Genomic DNA, 20,166 nt, shown 5'->3' with positions numbered 1-20,166 from the left:
CAAAGAACAAACTGGCAGGTATGTTGTTGTTGTTGTGTGTGTCACATGCGTATTCTCATCCTCCATGATCCCACACAGAACCTGCAAAGACGTCACAGGAACTGCTGATGCACAGAATGTGATTCTGCTTTTTAACTCAAGCAGGTATATCCTTCCAGGGCCTTCTCTCTCTTCCCTCCCACGGAATCATGCTTTGGTGCCTTGGGCCAAAGTTACCCAGGACTCTGAGGATACAAACATTTAGTTCACAAACTCAATAAGCAAATCCAGTAAAAAGGCTGAAACAGCTGGAAATTTATCAAACAAAATGATTTTCCTGGGGAGCACATAAGGGCCACCTGATGGCTAATAACTGTGATGTGGAAGGAAGCGGGCTGTGAGTAACACCTGGGGTTGACTTGTCTAGCAGGGGAAGGTAATTGTTTCCTGCATCATGCCCGTAGCATAGTAGCAAACCCCCTACCAATCCATGCCTCTATTCAACTCACCTTGGTCATTGCTAAATTAGTTTCCTTACTTTGTTTCCTAATGAGAGGAGGCCCTTTAAGATTTACATTAAGCCAGCAGCTTCGACATTAGTATGTAATGTTCTGTCTTTTAGCACTGGGAATTCTAAAGCATCAGAGCCACATAAATGGAAAGTAATTCACAAAATGCTTGGATGTTGAAACTCAACCAGTTCAGTCGCTCTCACCCCACCAGGCCTAAGGACAGCACTGAAAGAGGGGGCATGAACATGAGGCTAAGATCCTGGGTGGCCATGCCCTTGTAAGCAGTGGAGCGAGGGCCTCCGTGTTCTCTTGCCTAGGTGGAGGTGCAGCTGAACTGGGAGCCCCCATCACTCACTCTCAGTGCTTTAGCACGAGCAGGAAAAGACAGAGGTTGCCTGCAGTAGATGGCTGAAGACTAGAGCCGCCATAGTCATGGCCACTTACCTGAGACCAGAACAGGTGCTGAGACTGACCGCTGAATCAGAATATCCCCGTACACGTCCATGGTAGTAACAGTGACCCTAAAGGGGAGGAGGGGAGAATCCCATTTCAGTTATAACGTATTTTTGCCCACTTGTAATAAATCAACTGCCTCCAATCCTCTCCACTTGTTTTTAGCTATAGAATTTTCTTTTGCATCAAATATTGTTCTACAGCCTTAATATTTAATGCAAAGCCCAACATGACCCAGCCAGGGTCTATGTTGGGAATATCTGATTTACTTGGAGATTACCAATAGCGGTTTTTAAATGAACCCTAGTTTCACTCTTGTCTCTCTGACACCCTACAGGAAAGCCCTGATACAGAACGTTTTACAAAATCCAGCAGCAAAAATCACACTGACATAGCCATTTTACCCTCAGGTAAATTATCTTTTGTAATGAGATGAAGAACTGTAGGGGGTATTTAAGCACACTGTGAAATGTAATAAAACAAGGCCTAAATCTGTGGCTTATGAAAACAGGAAAGCAGATGAGAGGAAGTGGGGGTGAAGAAGGAAGGAGGGGACCTCACTGAATTACCCAATTGAGAGCTGAAAGTCTATCTCAGCAGGAAAGAAAAATAGGAAGGTCTTCTAAGTCTAAGACAAAAGTTCCCGTGTGTCATGCCTGCAATATTCTATTCTTTGATAATGCCACAGCTTACAAAACGAAACCACAGCACAGAAACTTCCTTAGTGAAGACAGATATCAGTCCGGAATCAAGGTTAATTTTTTCACTGAGCAAAGGTTATGCTGCAGCCCCAATTAAGTGGTAGACTGGCAAGAAGTGGCTGAGTATACTCAGTACTCCTCACTCAGGTCCTCTGGATGCCAGCTGGGTGCAGGTCTCTGCAGAGAAAGGTACATGCATCTTCTCAGGCTTTCCCCTGAGAAGCTCCTCTTTCGAGCAGCTCAGGCGTTAGTCTGTCTCCACTGCACCCTCCTTAGCGCACAGCTCCTTCACACATGACAACAGTCATGCACTTTGTCCGGGGCAGAGCTTGGCGTCCAGTTGTTCTGCCCAACAAAACCCACCTTGACTTTGCTAAGAAAAAGCACCAATTGCAATTGAGTCATGAAGAAAACCAGATACCACCACGGGAAAGGGGCTAAGATGATCTCTTGGTCTCAACGTAGATGACAAAATTCTCAGATCATCTAAAAGGCGATGAAAGGAGGGTGATGGGGTTAAGGGGTTGCAGGGACATTTATTATTCTGTTGAGCTTTTTCATATTAATTTTAGAAGTTCTTTATATACTCGGGATATTAATACTCTGCCTGTTATTACATGGGAAATGTCTTTTAACTTTGCTTATGATACTTTTTTGTTCAGAGTTTCCAGTGTATATCAATCTAAATGCATTTGTCTCTCTCTTCATGCATTTTTTGTATAGCTCAAGGTGGCTGTTTTCAGGGTCACAAATATGTCCTTTATTTTCTTCTATCTTTATAGTCTTACAATTAGCTCTTTAATCCATCTGGAATTAATTTTTGTGGGAGTGTGAGAGGTTCAATGCTAACTTTCCCCTACAAATGAGAGCCAGCTGTGCTTTGCTGGCATTTTTCCTTTTCTCACTGATGTGACATGCTACCTTGGCATATATCAAAGGCCCACAATATGTTTGTGGCACCACTTTTGTACTCTCTGTGCTAGCCCACTGAGACAGACATCCATTTGTTTGTTTCTGTGCCAATTCCACACTGTTCCAATGACTATTGCTCTATACTCTGTTTTGATATCAGGTAGAGTTAAGTTGTCCTTTAAAATTAAGATTAAATTCACTTGCCATAACACTCACATTTTAAAAGCATATATAATCAGTGAGTTTTGTTGTATATTTACAATATTATATACTCATCACCACTAATTGATTCTAAAACATTTCTGTCACCTCAGAAAGAAACCTCATATTCATTAGCAGTCACTTCCCATTCCCTGCTCCTCCACCTCTGGCAGCCATTAACCTGCTTTCTACCTCCATGGATTTGCCTGTTCTGTTATTTTATAGAAATGGAATCATATAATATGTGCCTTCTGTGACTGGCTTCTTTCACTTAAGCATGGTGTTTTCAAGTTCATTCATACTGAGGCATGCATTAGAATGTCATTCCTTTTCTATGGCTGAATCACCTTCTGCCATGTGGATGAAAACATATTTTGCTTATCCAAGTGTTGAACACATGAGTTGTTTCTACTTTTTGACTATTATGAGTAATGTTACTATGAACACGTGTACACATTTTTGTAAGGATGTGTTTTCAGTTCTCTTGGATATGCACTGCGAGTAGACACATGGGTCTAAAAGTAAAGTTGCTGGTTATATGGAAACTCAATGTTTAACTTTTTAAAGTACTGCCAAACTGTTTTGCCAAGCAGCTGAACCATTTTACATTCCTGTGAGCATTACATGAGGGCTCTAATTTCCCCACGTATTCACCAACACTTGTTGTTGTTTATCTTTTCAATTATAGCCATCCTAGTGGATATAAAGTTGTATTTCAATGTGGTTTTGGTTTCAATTTTCTTAATCACTAACGATGTTGGGCATCTTTTCATGTGCTTATTGTCCATTTTTATATCTTCTTTGAATAAATGTCTACTCAAATCCTTGCTTATTTGTAAATTGGATTTTGGTGTTTTTATTGTTGAGTGAGAGGAGTTCTTCATATATTTTCAGCACTAGACCCTTATTAGATATATGATTTACAGATTGTTTTCCCATTTTATGGGTTGTCCTTTTACTTTCTTTTTTTAATTTTTATTTATTTATTTTATTGAGACAGAGCCTCGCTCTGTCACCTAGGCTGGAGTGCAGTGGCACGATCTCAGCTCATTGCAACCTCTGCTTCCCGGGTTCGAGTGATTCTTCTGCCTCAGCCACTGGAGTCGCTGGGATTACAGGCACATGCCATCACACCCAGGTAATTTTTGTATTTTTTTGTAGTGATGGAGTTTCACCATATTGGCCAGGCTGGTCTTGAACTACTGACCTCAAGCAATCTGCCTGCCTTGGCCTCCCAAAGTGCTGGGATTACAGGCGTGAGCCATCAGGACTGGCCCCTTTTACTTTCTTGATTGTATCTTTCGAAGCTCAAAGTTTTTGATTTTGATGAGGTCTTATCTATTTTTTTCTTTGGCTACTTACGCTTCTGGTACCATATCTAAGAAACCATTACCTAACCTAAGGTCATAAAGATCTACACGTATCTTTTTTGTTTTTTTAAGAGTTGTATGGGTTTAGCTATTATATTTAGATCTTTAACCATCTTGAATTAATTTCTGTATGTAGCTTGAAGTACAAGTCCAACTTCATTCTTCAGCATGTGGACAGCTAGTTGTTCCAGAACCATTTGTTCAAACACCTACTCTTTTTTCTATTGAATTGTCTTGGTGACTTTCTCCAAATCGTTTTCTTTTGGTACCATTCTTTTCTCAAAAGTTTCTAGGTTACCATTCCCTATTTTCTCTTCAGATGAATTATAGAATCCAATTTTAAGCTATACAATAATCCACTGAGATCTCAGTTTGTATTACACTGAAGTACAGGTCAGTTTGGGAAGAACTTATATTTTCACAATAAACAGTTTGCCTATTCATGTACATGGCAGGCCTCTTCTTTTAATAAGGTCATTTTTATGTCCTTTAGTCTAGTTTTAGATTTTGTTTTCCATGTGGCTGTTGGAAAATTTTTGTTAAGCTTATGTATAGGTATTGCGTAGATTTGTTGATATCATAAGTAAGATCTTTTTTTCCTATTTTGTCTTACATATATTTATTTTTAATGTAAAGGAAAGCTTTTGATTTTGTAAGTTGGTCTTATATTGGGCACTTTTGCCACACCATCTTAACAGTTCATAGCATATCTTTTTTCTACGTTGCTGATTATATCAATTGCAAACAGTGAAAGTACCGTGGGCTCCTTTTTGGATCCTTCATACAACACTGAAGAGTGAAATGGCTAGGTATGCAGGGGCCATGGCAGGGGAGGACTTGCCTACAGAGGGAAAGCACGTGCATGGGAACTGGGGGTAGGGAGTGGCATTCAGGGGTGGGGTTAGTTCTGCTGGGCCGGAAGATTCAGATGCAGGAGTGTAGCTCTCACAGTGCCCTGTTCCTCCCCAGAGAAGCTGCCATCTTCAATAAGCATGTGGCTTAGGAAAGGATGCATCAGGCTTCCACCCAGGCCACGAGGGAGGGCAAACCTCGCTGCCAGGTCACCTCCTTAGCTTTTGTATGACGTGTATTTTGAATGGCTCCAGGGTCCTCTCACTCTAGATAACTCTTAGTTGGGTATGTAGGGGAAGCATGATAATTCTCTGACTATGAGGGGGTTATATAATTGGATCATAATGCTCTGGGGCATCAGGGGGATCCTAGTACCTTCCCAGGCCGGGCTTCACTGGTAGGGATTTTAGCCCTGGGCACACGGCAGGCATCAAAGTGGAAGATGATGCAGAGAGTGAAAGGTTGGCAGCTGCTGTTAGGATTTCGGCTGCTTAAGGTAACCAGAATCACTGGGTTTTGACTGTCACAGATCTTTGGGGTCACATATGATTAAAGAATTTCCCCCATTTTAGAGGAATGTGAAATGCTGCTGTAAGTAGCTAAATACTGTTTAAACAATTGAAAACAAAATGGTGACAATAATTTTAATTACTGACCTCTGAAATTTCAAGCTCATTTATACTCAATCTCAATTTATTTTTAATAGATTATTTATTAAATGTACTTTCAAATTAAATACACAGAAATATAAGCTCGTTAGAGCATGAGCTTAGAACAAATTAGTATCAAATTAATTTCCAGTTCAACAACTCAGTTGAAGTATTGCTTATGAGGGAGGAGAGGGGTGGATTTTAGCTCTCATAAACTGTTGCTTAAAGTAAGCAATCTCACTTCTCTCAGTTATTAGTAGAGTTAACAACTGATTTCCAGCTTTAACACCACTTTTGTATTACCTTCAGACAGTTGACTAACAAGTCCATTGTTCATTCCTGACAGTGATTAACTTCTTAGATTACTGACCATAATTATGATAACTCCAAATTCTAGATTTTCCAAGGCAATGACAATTTCATGAAATTTAATTTTTTTCAATATGTCTCATTAAATGTTTAAACAAATGTGATTTAGTTTTTATAACATAAGTCAATACATAGATAATTTTGCAATTCAGCAAGACATGGTTGTCACACCATGCATCACGTGGTTGGTTGGGAAATTTGATTATGGGGAGTGGAGGAGATGCAGTCTTCAACCCCTGGGGGTGGGGGGTGACCCTCTTAGCCAGTGACAAAGGCAGAGAGAGAGGAGCACAGGCTACATTACCACTAGTGGCCAGCAGTGGCCGCTCAAGACAATCTCCAGGTGAGCGTGTGCCCTGCCCAAGGGTGCATCTCTGCGTGCACTGATGCTGAGAGGCGGGCACCAACTAGGACTTGTGGATTCACAAACACTTGGTTTTTGGGTCTGAATATGCACACCAGAAAGAGACCCAGCAGGCAGCCATCATGCCTAAGAGGGTCTTGCACCCCCAGGCCCCCTGACCTGTTGATCACCAGATGGCCCTTACCAGCCAGCTGTGGCCACAGCCCTCTGCAGACCTTCCAACACTGCATCCCTGTTCCTCTCTCTGATTGCGCCAAACTGTATAGCCTCTTTCTTTTCCTCACCCTTATGTCTCTAAAGACATTGCCTAACAAGACATGGTCCCACTAGGCCAGGCCGTCTTTGCCTAGTTCTGCTGATCCAAGACATTCTATTTCTACCAACAAAACACAACACAGAAAAAGGGCCCCAAACATGCATAACCACAAAATTACATCTTTTCCTTTTCAAAAACCTCTAACCATGTATTTTATATACTTATTACTTAACCTAATGCATTTTCCCACCACAGTAGAACAACTTTTCCTTCTGTTTAATACTATCAATCAAATTTAATGGTGGGTAAGAGGAAGATGGAATAAGAACTCTTGAACTTGAAAATTGGTAGCCCTCAACTCTACGCCATGTGGGAAGTAAAATCCGACGTCTGTTACCCAACTCTCAGTGGACTAGAAGGAAAGGCATTTCATATGCTTAAGTGGTAACAAAGATGGCTTGACCTTGTGATTAGAAAGGAATGCTACCAGACAAAGTCTGTTAGGGAGTATACCAAATGAAAATTATTCTGAATGCCTTCTTTAGGGGAAATTTGTAGGGTCTTCCCAGACTCCTTGCCATATGCAATGTGCCAAACTATCTTGATTTAGTGCTTGATCACACAATGTTCTAGCCAGAAGGAAGTTTTGGGCCATCTAAGGCCAACCTTTCTCTTTTAGCCAGCCCCTTCCCTGAATACATGGGGAAATCAAGACCTAAATAATCATCAAAGGTCACAGAGCTGGTTAATGGTAGGGCCAGACACTTCTCTCCATACCTGGCTGTCAGAAACATGCATTTCTGTCAGAAACATGAGTTTCTCTCTCTTTTAGAAAAGAAAAGCTGCTGAGACCAGCTTGGTCGGGGAGACCCTAACCCAGCAGCGCTAGAGGAATTAAAGACACACACACAGAAATACAGAGGAGTGGAGTGGGAAATCAGGGGTCTCACAGACTTCAGAGCTGCGAGCCCTGAACAGAGATTTACCCATGTATTTACTGACAGCAAGCCAGTGATAAGCATTGTTTCTATAGATTATAGATTAACTAAAAGTATTCCTTATGGGAAACGAAGGGATGGGTTGAAATAAAGGGAACGGTTGGGCTAGTTATCTGCAGCAGGAGCATGTCCTTAAGGCACAGATCACGCATGCTATTGTTTGTGGTTTAAGAACGCCTTTAAGCAGTTTTCCGTCCTGGGTGGGCCAGGTATTCCTCGCCCTCATTCTGGTAAACCCACAACCTTCCAGCGTGGGTGTCATGGCCATCACGAACATGTCACAGTGCTGCAGAGATTTTGTTTATGGCCAGTTTTGGGGCCAGTTTATGGCCAGATTTGCGGGGGCCTGTTCCCAACAAAAAGCTATCACCTAAAATCCATACATGGGCGGAATGATTTTCCTGAGTACTGCAGAGCCTCATTACAGTGTCACTCACGGCATCATAAGAAGATGAAGTCATTTCCAAACTCAGAGAAAAGCCCATAAAAAGCAGGGGTCCAAGGGTGGGTAAGTGTACATGTGTATGGGGGTATGTGTGTCTATAGGTGTGTATGTGTGTGTATGTGGGCACGTGTGTATATTTGTGTGTGTGCATGTGCATGGGTGTGTATGTATATGGGGTGCGTGGGTGTGCATGTGTATATACGCATGTGTGTATATTGGTGCACATGTGTATATATGCATGTGTGTATATCAGTGTGCATGTGTATATATGCATGTGTATATATATGTATGTGTGTATATGGTGTGCATGTGTATATGTATGTGTGTATATGGCGTGCTTGTATCTGTGTGGATGTGGGTGTGCATGTGTGTATATGTATGTGTGTATATGGGTATGCATGTGTATATGGTGTGCACATGTGTATATGTGTGCATGTGTATATGTACGTGTGTATATGGCATGCATGTGTGTATATGTATGTTTGTATGTGGTGTGCATATGTGTGCATGTGTGTATATGTATGTTTGTATGTGGTGTGCATATGTGTGCATGTGTGTATATGTATGTTTGTATATGGTGTGCATGTGTATATGTATGTGTGTATATGGGTATGCATGTGTGTATATGTGGCCACATGTGTATATTTGTGTGTATGTGCATGTATCTGTATGTATATGAGGGTGCGTGGGTTGTGTATACATGTATGTGTGTATATGGTGTGCATATGTGTATATGTATTGCATATACGGGTATGCATGTGTGTATATGTGCACGTGTGGGTATGCATGTGTATATGCATTGTGTGTATATGGGTGTGTATGTATGTGTGTTTCTGGGTGTGTGTATGTACATGCATGTCTGTTGCCAGCCTGCATTTCAGCATGACTGCGGTCAGGTCCTTGTTCCCTTGCATGCAAGCCCCAACATACTATATGTCTGCTTGAGACTAAAACAAGGTGACAATGCATCTGAGCAAAGAAAAAGTGACTTTGCAGCTCTGTGTGTTTCTATAACTGGGCTATATTACACTACGTCCTGAGAGTGTGCAGGGCAGGATTGTGAAGAAATAAGTCACCACACCCATCCTCCGAGGATCTCTGCTCCCATGTCCATAACAAGAACCATGTCTGGTTAAAAGACTATAAAGAACTAACCTCAGGGGCCACTGAAATCATTTTGCTAGAATTCTGCAGAGAACAAACGCTCACAAAATCACGTTCATAGTCTTTGAGACCTGCAGGCAGACTGGGCCTGGGAACAGCATGTCTGCAATAGTGAGATCACTAGATCATCCAGAATTGGAATCTTGGGGTTGAGTCTTGGAGTCTCAGTTTTTTATCTGCGTAATGGGACGGGCACTTAGTTGTCCAGAGTTTTGTGGATCAAATAAACATGACATGGGGATGCAATTCATAAAATGTAAGGCATTGTTACAAATCTGGAATATGAACATAAATATTTTAAACCCACTCTGCTGTAAGCTCTATTTTCCACCTGCTATTTTCTTCCACACTGACCCATTGTTCAGTGTATTTTTGTTGAATGAATGAATGAATGAATGGATGTGCATGAGAGAAATTGACCCATTAGAGAGAAGGGAGGGGTATTTGCTTATACCCTGTCACTTGGCTCTAACTCCCAGCTGCAAATCTTCTTGGATATTGTGTGAAAATGCACACAAGGGGGTTAGCAGGGGCAGGGGTCAGAAGACCTATGGGGCCATTTGCAATTTGATGGAGACACACAGGCCTGAACAACTCAGTTATCAGCCACATCCCAGCTTCTCATCTGTTCTCAGAATCTACAAGGGATTTCAGAAGGAACATATGGTACAGTGTGAGGAAGAACTGCTGTGAAATGATCACTGGCACAGCAGTGGCCATGGCTGGCTCACTTCTCCAAAGCCCTGACTGCGTGCCAGGCTCAGTGTCTGTTTCATCGTCACATCCCGCAGCTGGTTAAGTGCTCGAGCTGGGATTTGAACCTGGGTAGTTGGACTCTGTCTTGTGATCCTAACCTTGGCGTATCCTGTCTCCAGACAGAAGGTCTGTCTTACAGCCTGCCCTTTCCTGATGATTTTATGGAAGAAAAGTCACCAAAACAGTGAGTTCCTCTGAGAACATGGGTTTGCCCCTTGCATTGTTTGGTTCCCAAAGCATCTCTGTTATGGGCACATCATGTCATATGTTGTTAGAATGTACGTTCCCTGAGGACAGGGGCTGCATCCTCCCTTCTGCAGACTTGCCACAGAGTATGGGATGTTTTACTGGTCTGAGTTCAGTTGGGCCTTGGAGTGATGCACTTAGTGAATCCCCAGAGGCCTGTTCTGGCCTCTCCTCTCCTCATATTCCAGGACTTTGGTTCAGCTGCTCTTCCCCAAGAGCATTCTCTAGGTGTCTCCCATTGTAAATGAATGCTACCCGCTTCCCCAATCCACCCCATTGCAGTTTTATAGACTTAATTCCATTACAACAAACACCATAGCCAGAAATGTATAACCGAGACTCAGTGTTTTGTTCCAAGTGAACTGGAGGCAGTGTAGCACAGCATATAGGAGCTGAGACTCTCCCATCCAAGAGCTACGCAGGCCTGATCCTGCTTAGCTTCCAAGATCAGATGAGATCAGGCTCATTCTGGGTAGGGTGGCCTTAGACTAGGAGCTCAGATTCTAGAGTCAGACTATCTGGGTTTGAATCCTTATTAACTGTGCGTGTGGCCTAGTTATTTAACCCCTCGATGTCTCAGTATTCTCATCTGGGTATAAAGATAGCAAGAATTGATTTTTGGTGAAGATCAAACAACAGAATATATGAAAAGTTCTGTGCACAGTGTCTTGCCTATTGTTGATATTTACTCAATGTTAGCTACAGCACTGGACACTATCAGTAAACATTTGTTGAATAAGTGCATGAATGAATGATTGAATAAACACATGCATGCATGAAAAGGTAGGGCTGTCACCACTGTGGAAGGTGATACTGGTCTAAGAAATTTGAATTTGACGGAGGAGGCATTGGGGGAAGCTGCTGATGATTTGGGAGGATCAAAATGTAAATGCAATCTTGTGATATAAACAGAAAGATGTTTTAGAAGAATCATTCAGGCAGGTGTGGGGTCTGGATTAAAGCTAGGTTATATTGGTAGTAGGGAGAAAGTCAGGTGGCTAAAACATCTTCCAGCTGTGACGAAGGGAGGGCCTGAGCTGGTGCAGCCATGTGATGATGGACAGGAAAGGGTGTAGAATGTGCTGTGGAGGTAGGAGTCACCACGGGACTTGGGTGAAGACCCAAGGGAAAGAAGTCACTGGTGTTGAGTGCCTCGGCCAGTGGGACAGCAAAGCAGCCTGTGAGGGAGAGGCAGGCAGGGAGAGCCGGTGAGTTAGGTATGTGTGGAGTACAGCAACAGCAGGGCAATTCAATCCATTCTCAATGATGTTTTAAGAAGAATATGATGATGAGCCTGGCTTGTGGAGTCCTAGTTAGGGAGGGGGAGTCAGGCTAGCAGGATTGGGGGAAAGCAAAATGAAGCAGATAAGCTATAAGTCTGCCTTTCTTCATGGTCCAGGACACATAGCCCTCCTGTGCACATGACTCACAATCTTCCTGTGCCCAGCTACCACCAGACCCCCAGCTGACAGAAAATTGCGATTTAGTTCACTGCAACCTTGGCGTTATCAATATTGCACAAAGCTTTCTTCAGCACACTGGTGGCACAAGCACCATCCTATAAAATCTCCAGCAAGCCTTTGTCTCCTTGCAGTCAGCTCCTCTCTTGCTGGCCTGCCCATTGCTCCTTTGTAATGTATTTTCCTACGATCTCTAATAAATCTCCCTTTCTTTACCTACAACTGTCTTGTAAATTCTTCTTACCCCTACGCCTCTGGCTCAGATAGTCGCTGCCTACCTGCAACACTGCTTACACTTGATACACTTATGAGATGTGCATGATCTCTGACTTTCCCCTTCCCTCCAGAATTATCTTTTCATTTCAATTAGATGCTTTCTAACTGTAATGAACCGTGGTTAACTCCTGATATTCATCTGCCCTGACGTGTTTAGTCCAAGCCAGTTGTAGAAGATACTATCCCTTTCTGACAATCAGTAGTTGCCATAGAAATGAATGGGATGTCACCCAAACACTTTTGGCCAAAATATTAGATTCTATCCTTACCTGATGGTCCAGCCTCAGTTCATCTCAGCTGGTCTCCTCTGACACTATCAAAGCAAATGCTCTCTATTTTTTCCAGTGAGAAACATATACCATGAATGAAACATTTTGGGGTTCTGATCATGTCTAAGGTTGAGACATGTTTCCTTCCTTTCATTCCATACACCTGGCCTCTGCTGCTATCTCCTCTCACCTGGGCTTCAGGCTCTTCCACAAGAGGCCCCTGCCTGACACTGACAGAGCAGGGGACCCTCCCTCTCCCTTCCTGTTCCCTCTGACTACGACTTCATGCTGCAGCCAGCGAGTGCTTTTCAAAGCCCAAACATAGTCATGACATGCCTTGGGGAAGGCCTTCATTGGCCTCCTAATGTTCCCCTATCACAACCAAGGCTATCACCATGGTCTTCAGGTCTTAAACGCTCTGACTTTCATCAGCTTCTAAACACTTCCTTCCCCTCCCCCGCCACCCCAGGTAAAACTCAGCATCAGCCTGGAATGTTTCTCCTCTTGTCCCCTGGTTCATGCCTCCTCAGCCTCCAGCTGTTGGTTCAAATGTTCCTTTCCCCATAAAGCCTTCCATGATCCCTCAGACCAGATTAGGGCCCCGTGGCCTTTCCTTTGCTGCACTGAGCCCAGATGTTAATTATGTTTGTGATTACCAGGATAAGGGCAGTTTTCTTCCTCTAGCCTCCCCCAACCCATGGGCTCCCTTGTCTGTTTTTAAATCCCTGCTGTATTCTCAGTGTAAGGGGGCATGTGAACAGGTCATGGTGCCTGCATAGTGCAGGTTCTTGGTTGACAACATGCATGTAACAGACGAATGTATTCCCTCCACAGCACTGACAGCATCTAGCCTTTTTGGGGACCTCTGCCAGCCTTTCCCAGAGCTGTCTTTTGGCATGTAAACAGCAGAAATGTCACACGGATAGTCTCCTGCAGGCCTTATTAAAAGTAACAATATAAAACATAATCTCCCCTTAGATGTGGTCAGCAAAGGATAAAGCCACAAATATTTCATCCTGTCAGGACAGTCGAGAGAAAAGATGTGATTAACTCCAAAATTAAAATCAGCCACTCTTCTGAGTCGACCAGCTTATACCAATTGTTGAGATATTTAAAGAAAAAAATAGCACTATATACTATAGCCAACAAAAAGTGGTTCTTATTTTATACATAATTTTAAATTTAGGAAAATTCACTGTGTGCTGACTTCAGCAGAAGAGGAGATGAGTCAGCAAATTTCCTTTTGTTTTCCAGCCTGATTCAATAAAAACAAAACCCTAAAAGCTGCATCTGGGTCCTCACCACGAAAAACAATACAAGGCCTCGGACTCTCCTTAAGGGGCTCCTGCTAGAAGGACCAGCTGTTCTGGGCTGTGGGTTTTACTTAGTGAACAACATTGTTCACTCCCTGTCTTTACCGTAACAAGGCTGACTGCTTGGAACGGCATTCAGAGGAATGGGGGAAGGGAACTGCTGGGTTAAAAGAAAAGTCACCATTTTTCTAATTATAAAAGCAACATGTGCTTGATGCTTCTGGAGATTTGGGGGTGCCAATTAATCTATCTTTCAGTTGCTTCCCCCAGTGCAGATGATCCACAGAGTCAGATGAAGATCAAAATAGAGCATCAGCTTAATGACTGCCAAAAAAGAGGCTTCTGGTATATTCTGGAGAGGACACTAGTTTAGGCCTAGACAACAGAGAGGCTTCCTGCAATTTCCAACTTGGGGAATCCATGGGGATTCCATGGGGCATCCTCCCCATGCCCCAACCTCTTTCCCCTTCTTCCCAGCCAAAGCCTCAGGACCCATCGTGGGGAAGGTGGAGATGAGGAACACTGCTGCCTAGAGGACTCCATGGAGGGAGGGAGGGGCAAGTCTCACCCACTACTGACCTCAAGGGCTGCCCAACACAGGGGCTGCAGCCACTCCTCAATTAGCAGGGACCATGGATTTTCAGGACCTGTCTCCTCCCACCCTCTTCCCTGTAAAGAGACAGTTCCATGGGGAGGATTGGGGGAAGAGGAGGGGAATGGAGCAGACATTCACCCTTTCACACAGTTACCACATGGAAAAGGAGGAGAGGAAAAGTGTGAGCTCCTGCTCCTGTGCACACATGAATCAGAGAACCCAGAAAAGCACAGAGTCCTGCACCACATGGAGACAGCCACTATCAAAGTCCTAGAGCCCTTCCACCCGGGCTGTTTACTAAGATGCCTGGATATGTAGACTTCAGCTTTTGCAATCCAAGTCCCAAACAGACCTGGCAGTTGTTGAACCCGTTTCTCTAGTCCTCTATTTCTTCGTCTTCTTGCTTATTGCATTTTTCCTCCCAAGTGAGAAAAAAGGGGAAAAAGCACTGTGACAGTGAATATTGAGTGTCAACTTGATTGGATTGAAGGATGCAAAATATTATTCCTGGGTGTGTCTGTGAGGGTGTTGCCAAAGGAGATTAACATTTGAGTCAGCGGACTGGGAGAGGCCCACCCATCCTCAATCTGGGTGGGCACCATCTAATCAGCTGCCAGCACGGCTAGAATAAAGCAGGCAGAGGAATGTGGAAAGACTAGACTGGCTGAGTCTTCTGGCCTTTACCTTTCTCCCATGCTGAACGTTTCCTGCCCTTGAACATCGGACATCCAGTTCTTCAGCTTTTGGACTCTTGGACCTACACCAATGGTTTGCCAGGGGCTCTCAGGCCTTCAGCCACAGACTGAAGGTTGCACCGTTGGCTTCCCTACTTTTGAGGTTTTGGGACTTGGACTGGCTTCCTTGCTCCTCAACTTGCAGATGGCCTATTGTGAGGCCTTACCTTGTGATCGTTTGAATCCGTACTCCTTAATAAACTCCCCTTCATATATACATCTATCCTATTAGTTCTGTCTCTCAAGAGAACCCTGACTAATACTAATACAGATGCCTAAGAAAAAGAAAACTAGTAAGGGAGATTGTAACAGAATGCACAAAACTATTCAAATAACTTTGAAAGCATATTTTACACATTCTAGAGATGTCTGTATTAGACAAGCACTGTTCACCATCATAGATCGTGGACATTTGGAAGACTGGAGCCTATTGTTGTGGTATTTCTACGATCTCTCCTTTCAGTTTCTTTCCAAAATAACTATTTACACTGTGGAGATAGCCTTAGTGCTGACTCTGAAAACATATTTTAAATGAGATCTTAGGGGGGTAAAAGAGGACATAAATGTCAAATGTGAACTCATGGCCCCGCCCATCACTTATTTATGAGGTTGATCCACAGATCTTTACTTTAGGACTCCATCTTTCTCTGTCCTCTAGGTTCTTATATATCCATCTGCCTACAGAACACCTGTACTTGGCTGTCCTATGACAAACTCAACACAGACAAACCAAGACTCATCTCTTCTGCCTTCCAACCAACAACTGCTCCTTAATGGTACCAGTGAGAAACAAATTGCCCATCCAATGGCCTAAGCGGAAGGGAAAGTCCCACTGATGACATCTCCCCCACCCTCTATCCCCTGATCCTGTCTCCTTCGACTTCCCAAGCACTCTTGACTCTGGCCAATTGCTGACCATTCCAAGGCCCACTTCTGTAGGCAAAATTTTCACTAACTACAATGGGCCCATAAGAAATCTTCCTGTCTTCTGTCTACCAATACTCCTACCAATCTTTCTTCCATTCTGTCAACAGAGACCCTTTCTAAATCACAGAACTGAACAGGCCATTCTGCTGCATGAGAACTTCCTATGGCTCCCAATTTTCAACAGGTAAAGTTGAAACTCTTTAGTATGGAAAGGTTTCATCCCCATCTTGCTCTTCTTCTTTGCCCACTTTTAAAGACCCAGATTAATGTTACTTCCTTAGTGAAATGGCCTCCAAAGAATTAAAATCAGCCACAATTAAAATACCACAATGGTATTTTGTACACATCTCCTATTATAGTAATTATATTAAAACATGTTTTTTAAATGTCTTTAAAATGCTCTGTGCCTCTCCAGTAGAATTTATATGCTGAGGAATATATTTTAGTCAGCCTATCTCCCCATAGCCTAACAGTGTCTGCAAACAGGAGGTGCTGAATAAATGTTTGCTGAGTGAATAGATGAAGAAATGAATTTTACATGGCATCACTTAAGACAATGCAATGCTAGATGGATAATTTTATTAAAAATCTAGTATATGCAAGATGCTATGTGAGGCTCTATAGGAGTAGGAAAGGGAGAGATAGCATTCCCCACTCACATCGCTGTAAGAAACAGTATAGGTTATCATAGAAGAAATACTATCAGTTATAATACTTTTAATCTGAAGATAGTAATGGATTGAATTACCTTAGTAGATACACTAATGTCAAACTATCCTTGCATTCCTCAGTTAAGTATAATTTGGTCAGAAGTATTTTTAAAATATGTACTGGATAGGGTTTGTAAAGTTTACTTAGGATTTTTGCAACTACGTCCATAATTGAAACTAGTCTGTAGGATTCATTTTGTGCATGCTCTTTTTCTTGTTTTAGAAGCTCCTTCCACACCCTCCTTTAAAAAAATTATTCTTTTTTTCTCAGGAACTATTTGTTTCTTATATGTTAGTTAAAACTCACCAGCTAAATCATTTGAGTCTGATCTTATTTTTGTGAGTAAATATTAAAAATACTATTAAAAATTTCTTTATATAGTTATATTTAAATTTTCCTCTTTCACCTTGAACCAGTGTTAATAATTTTACATTTCTAAGAAAATGATTAGTATTGTTTACAACATTCTCGTGATTTAAAAAATCTCTGAATAAAAATATTTATATCCCTCTTTGCATTCTTAATATTATTTACTTGGGAATTCTTTCTTTCTTAATTTTATAAATGTTTTGTCCATTTTATGAATATTTTCAAAGCACCAGCTTTTGGTTTAATTCATCTTCTCTCTCTCTCTCTTTTTTTTTTTTTGGTCTTCCTTTTCATTAATTTCTGCTCATTTAAAAAAATCTTCATTTCTGAGAGAGGTATATTTAAATCTCCCAATCTGTGAATGTGTCCAGACATTTTCAGTGACTTGCTTTATGAATTAAGCTTATCAATTTTACATCTAGAGACTTTTCTTTTGAGGAAAAATTGTAAAATGCTGTCAGTATTGAAGGCTTTTTTGGTAACCTTCTAGGAACCAAACAAGTTTTAGCCCATAATGTCTAATCTTTAATGGTTTTTTGTTTTGTTTTGGATTTTAAGAACTCCTTTAATTAGGAGCTGGGCTAAAGCTTAGTTCTAGATGAATCTATAATTAGATTTAAAAGTTATATCTGGATTCTGTCATTTATTGCTTTATATATTTTGAGACAATTTTGCTAGCATATACAGTTTCAAAAGTCTTTTACTACCTTTCTAAGTTGCTCCTTTTATCATTACAGAATTACCCCCTTTATCCCTATTAATGTCATTTTTGCCTTAAGGTCTAGCTTCTCTGATGTTACCACTATAACCACTATAGCAGCTTTTTTTTTTTTTGGATTAAGATTTGTCTACAATATCTTTTCCCATTCCTTTTCTTTGTTCTCACAACCATTTTATATTTTGGGTGTGAATCTTGTAAAAATGATGTAGCTGGATTTTATTTTAAATTCTAAGCAGATTATCTGTTTTCATTTTCACAAAGAGATTCTATTTACATATAATGAGATTAATATGTTGACTCATTTTTATCTTACTATTTTATGTTTTTCTATTCTTTAAATAGTTATACTTAAAAATTGCAGGACACACTCATCAAAATCTAAAGTTAATCAGCATGTCTATTATTCTCTAGTACAATACAAATTCTTAAACCATTTTAAATCTATTAGCTCATCTGGTTTTAAACCACCCAAATTTGGTCACTGTTGTAACAGCCATTTTAAGAAGCTTATTTAAATTTATTCACATGCATTATTTTGCGTAGTAGTGCCTCTGACTTCCTGTCCTTGCTGCTGGTGATCAGTTTCCTTCCTACTGGGCTATTCTTTGTTAGTTACCCTTTGGTAGATACCTTCGTTGGAATCTGAGGGTAGTAAATTCTCTCATCTTTGTATGAAAATGTCTATTTCATTTTTATTCTTATAAAATAATTAATGAATATAGGATTGAGACTGACAATAATTTTTCCTTAGCTCTCAAGTTTTAATTGCATAGTTACTAATGAAAAGTTTGTTGTTGGTTTAGTTGTCATTATTTTGTACAAATCTCTCTTTTGCCTCAAGTGGTTTTAAGAGTTCATCTTTGGTGTTCTGCATTTTCATCATAAGCTGTCCTGGAGTATATTTAGTTTAGTTATTCCAAGTTATTCCAAGTTATCCACCTCCTTGGTGGATTTTCCTCAAGACTCATGTCTTTCCTCAATTCAGGGACAGACTCGTCACACTCTGATTAAACACGGCTTGTTTCCTGTGTGTGTTTTTAAATTTTATGTATTTTCATTGTGGAATTTCTATTAGACCCATTCTGTTCTCTTTAATTTTTTTCTCTGATTTTTCCATTATCTCTTATGTTCTCAGAGGTCCTAATTCTTGTTTCTCTTGTCGGCTGATGCTTGTGTACAATGGCTTTTTGCATTGTGTGGCTTGTAATTTGGATTTGGGGCTCATCTTTAATATTTTTATTACTTTTTCTTCCATGAGGGCATCTCATGTTATCTGGGTTATAGAAATATTCCTACAGAACTATTTTGGGTTGGCTTATGCCTGGGCCCATGGGAGTTTCACTGATGTGGGACCAGTTTTGAGGTCAATATCTTGACTGGGAATTCCATTCCTACGCTGGTATTAAAAATGTGGACACGGGCCCAGACTATTCCCAACATCCACACATGAGACTAACTGGGGTTTCAATGTCTTCATTTTTTAGGAAATCTTTTTTCAATCCAAGACACCTGGCAAACAATTCTTCCTCCCAGCCCCCATCCCTGGATTGGAAGAATTCTTTTTATCTCTTTTTCACAGAAGAAAGCAGCTCTCCTGGGGATCTGGCTTTTGTGGGATTCTCAGTTGCAGGCGGTTACTTCTCTTTTCCCAAACCCAAGCACCAGGCCCTCTTTCTGGGTCTTGAACAGCCCTTTGGGTCTTTGAATAGCCCTTTGGTGACCCCCAACTCACCAGCCAGTGTTCAGGAATAACATCCCCTCTTTGTTTCTGCCTCTTGGGGATTTTGCTGACTCTCTCTTGAGCTTGACCAGGCATTAGCAAAAATTCTTAAATGTTTATATTTTATCCAGGATGTCCATGTGTTTTCTTTGGGCTGGGAGAGCTACAGCAGCTCATTCCACCAAGTTCCTGGAAGGCTGCAGGTATCAGCTTGTAAGTGCCAAGTGTCAAACAAGTGATAAAGAAAAGTGTTGGCGTCACGCAGAGAAGGGAGGAATCACTGCAGACAATAATGGCTACTTGACAAGCTTCAATGATAAGGGAGAAGCATAAAGCCTGCCTCTAGCTCATCCTTTTTAAAATAAATACCCACAGCTCTTTAAAACAAGTAACCTTCCTCCTTCCCAGAGGGCAGCGACTCTGTCCTATTCTCTCTGAATCCCCATATTCACATGTGGGACAGATCACGGAGAGTACACAGTAAACATTTGTTAAAGCAACAAATGAAGTGAGCATTTTGTCCAGGACACAGCTAAAAGTTCAAATACCAGAAACACTGCCTGAGAGGGGATAAATGTCATGTTAAAGTAACACCCACGATATAGAATCGTATCCACATTGCGGATACATTCAGAATAGGTTAAGCAGAATCCATTTTCTTTTAAAGTTCTTTAAGGCACCTCAGAGTTTAATGTAGCCAAGTTCAGTCCAGGCATGGCTGCCTTCCAAGCCATCTCTAACTGGCTAGGTTTTCTAAAAAGGGTTTGACGAAATGAGCATCCATAGTCCTTGGAAGGTGGTTTCAAGGTTCAGCTCTGCCATAAAGCCATTCCCTCAAGGGCT

At 41.6% G+C, this 20,166-nt stretch overlaps 1 protein-coding gene across 2 annotated transcripts in view; it reads right to left on the bottom strand.

Annotated features, from left to right (window-relative positions):
• ADAM12 (ADAM metallopeptidase domain 12) overlaps positions 1-20,166 on the bottom strand; it is a 384,755-nt gene that overhangs the window by 121,872 nt on the left and 242,717 nt on the right. For both annotated transcript variants that reach the window (XM_055245748.2, XM_055245760.2), the window contains exon 5: positions 936-1,012. In XM_055245748.2, the coding sequence (XP_055101723.1) occupies positions 936-1,012 (77 nt within the window). The remainder of the gene's footprint in view (positions 1-935; positions 1,013-20,166) is intronic.

Source organism: Symphalangus syndactylus, chromosome 2 (genome assembly GCF_028878055.3).
Source record: "Symphalangus syndactylus isolate Jambi chromosome 2, NHGRI_mSymSyn1-v2.1_pri, whole genome shotgun sequence".
Taxonomy (NCBI): domain Eukaryota; kingdom Metazoa; phylum Chordata; class Mammalia; order Primates; family Hylobatidae; genus Symphalangus; species Symphalangus syndactylus.
The sequence above is the reverse complement of the archived record's forward strand: the minus strand, read 5'-3'. Positions and strand labels throughout refer to the sequence as shown.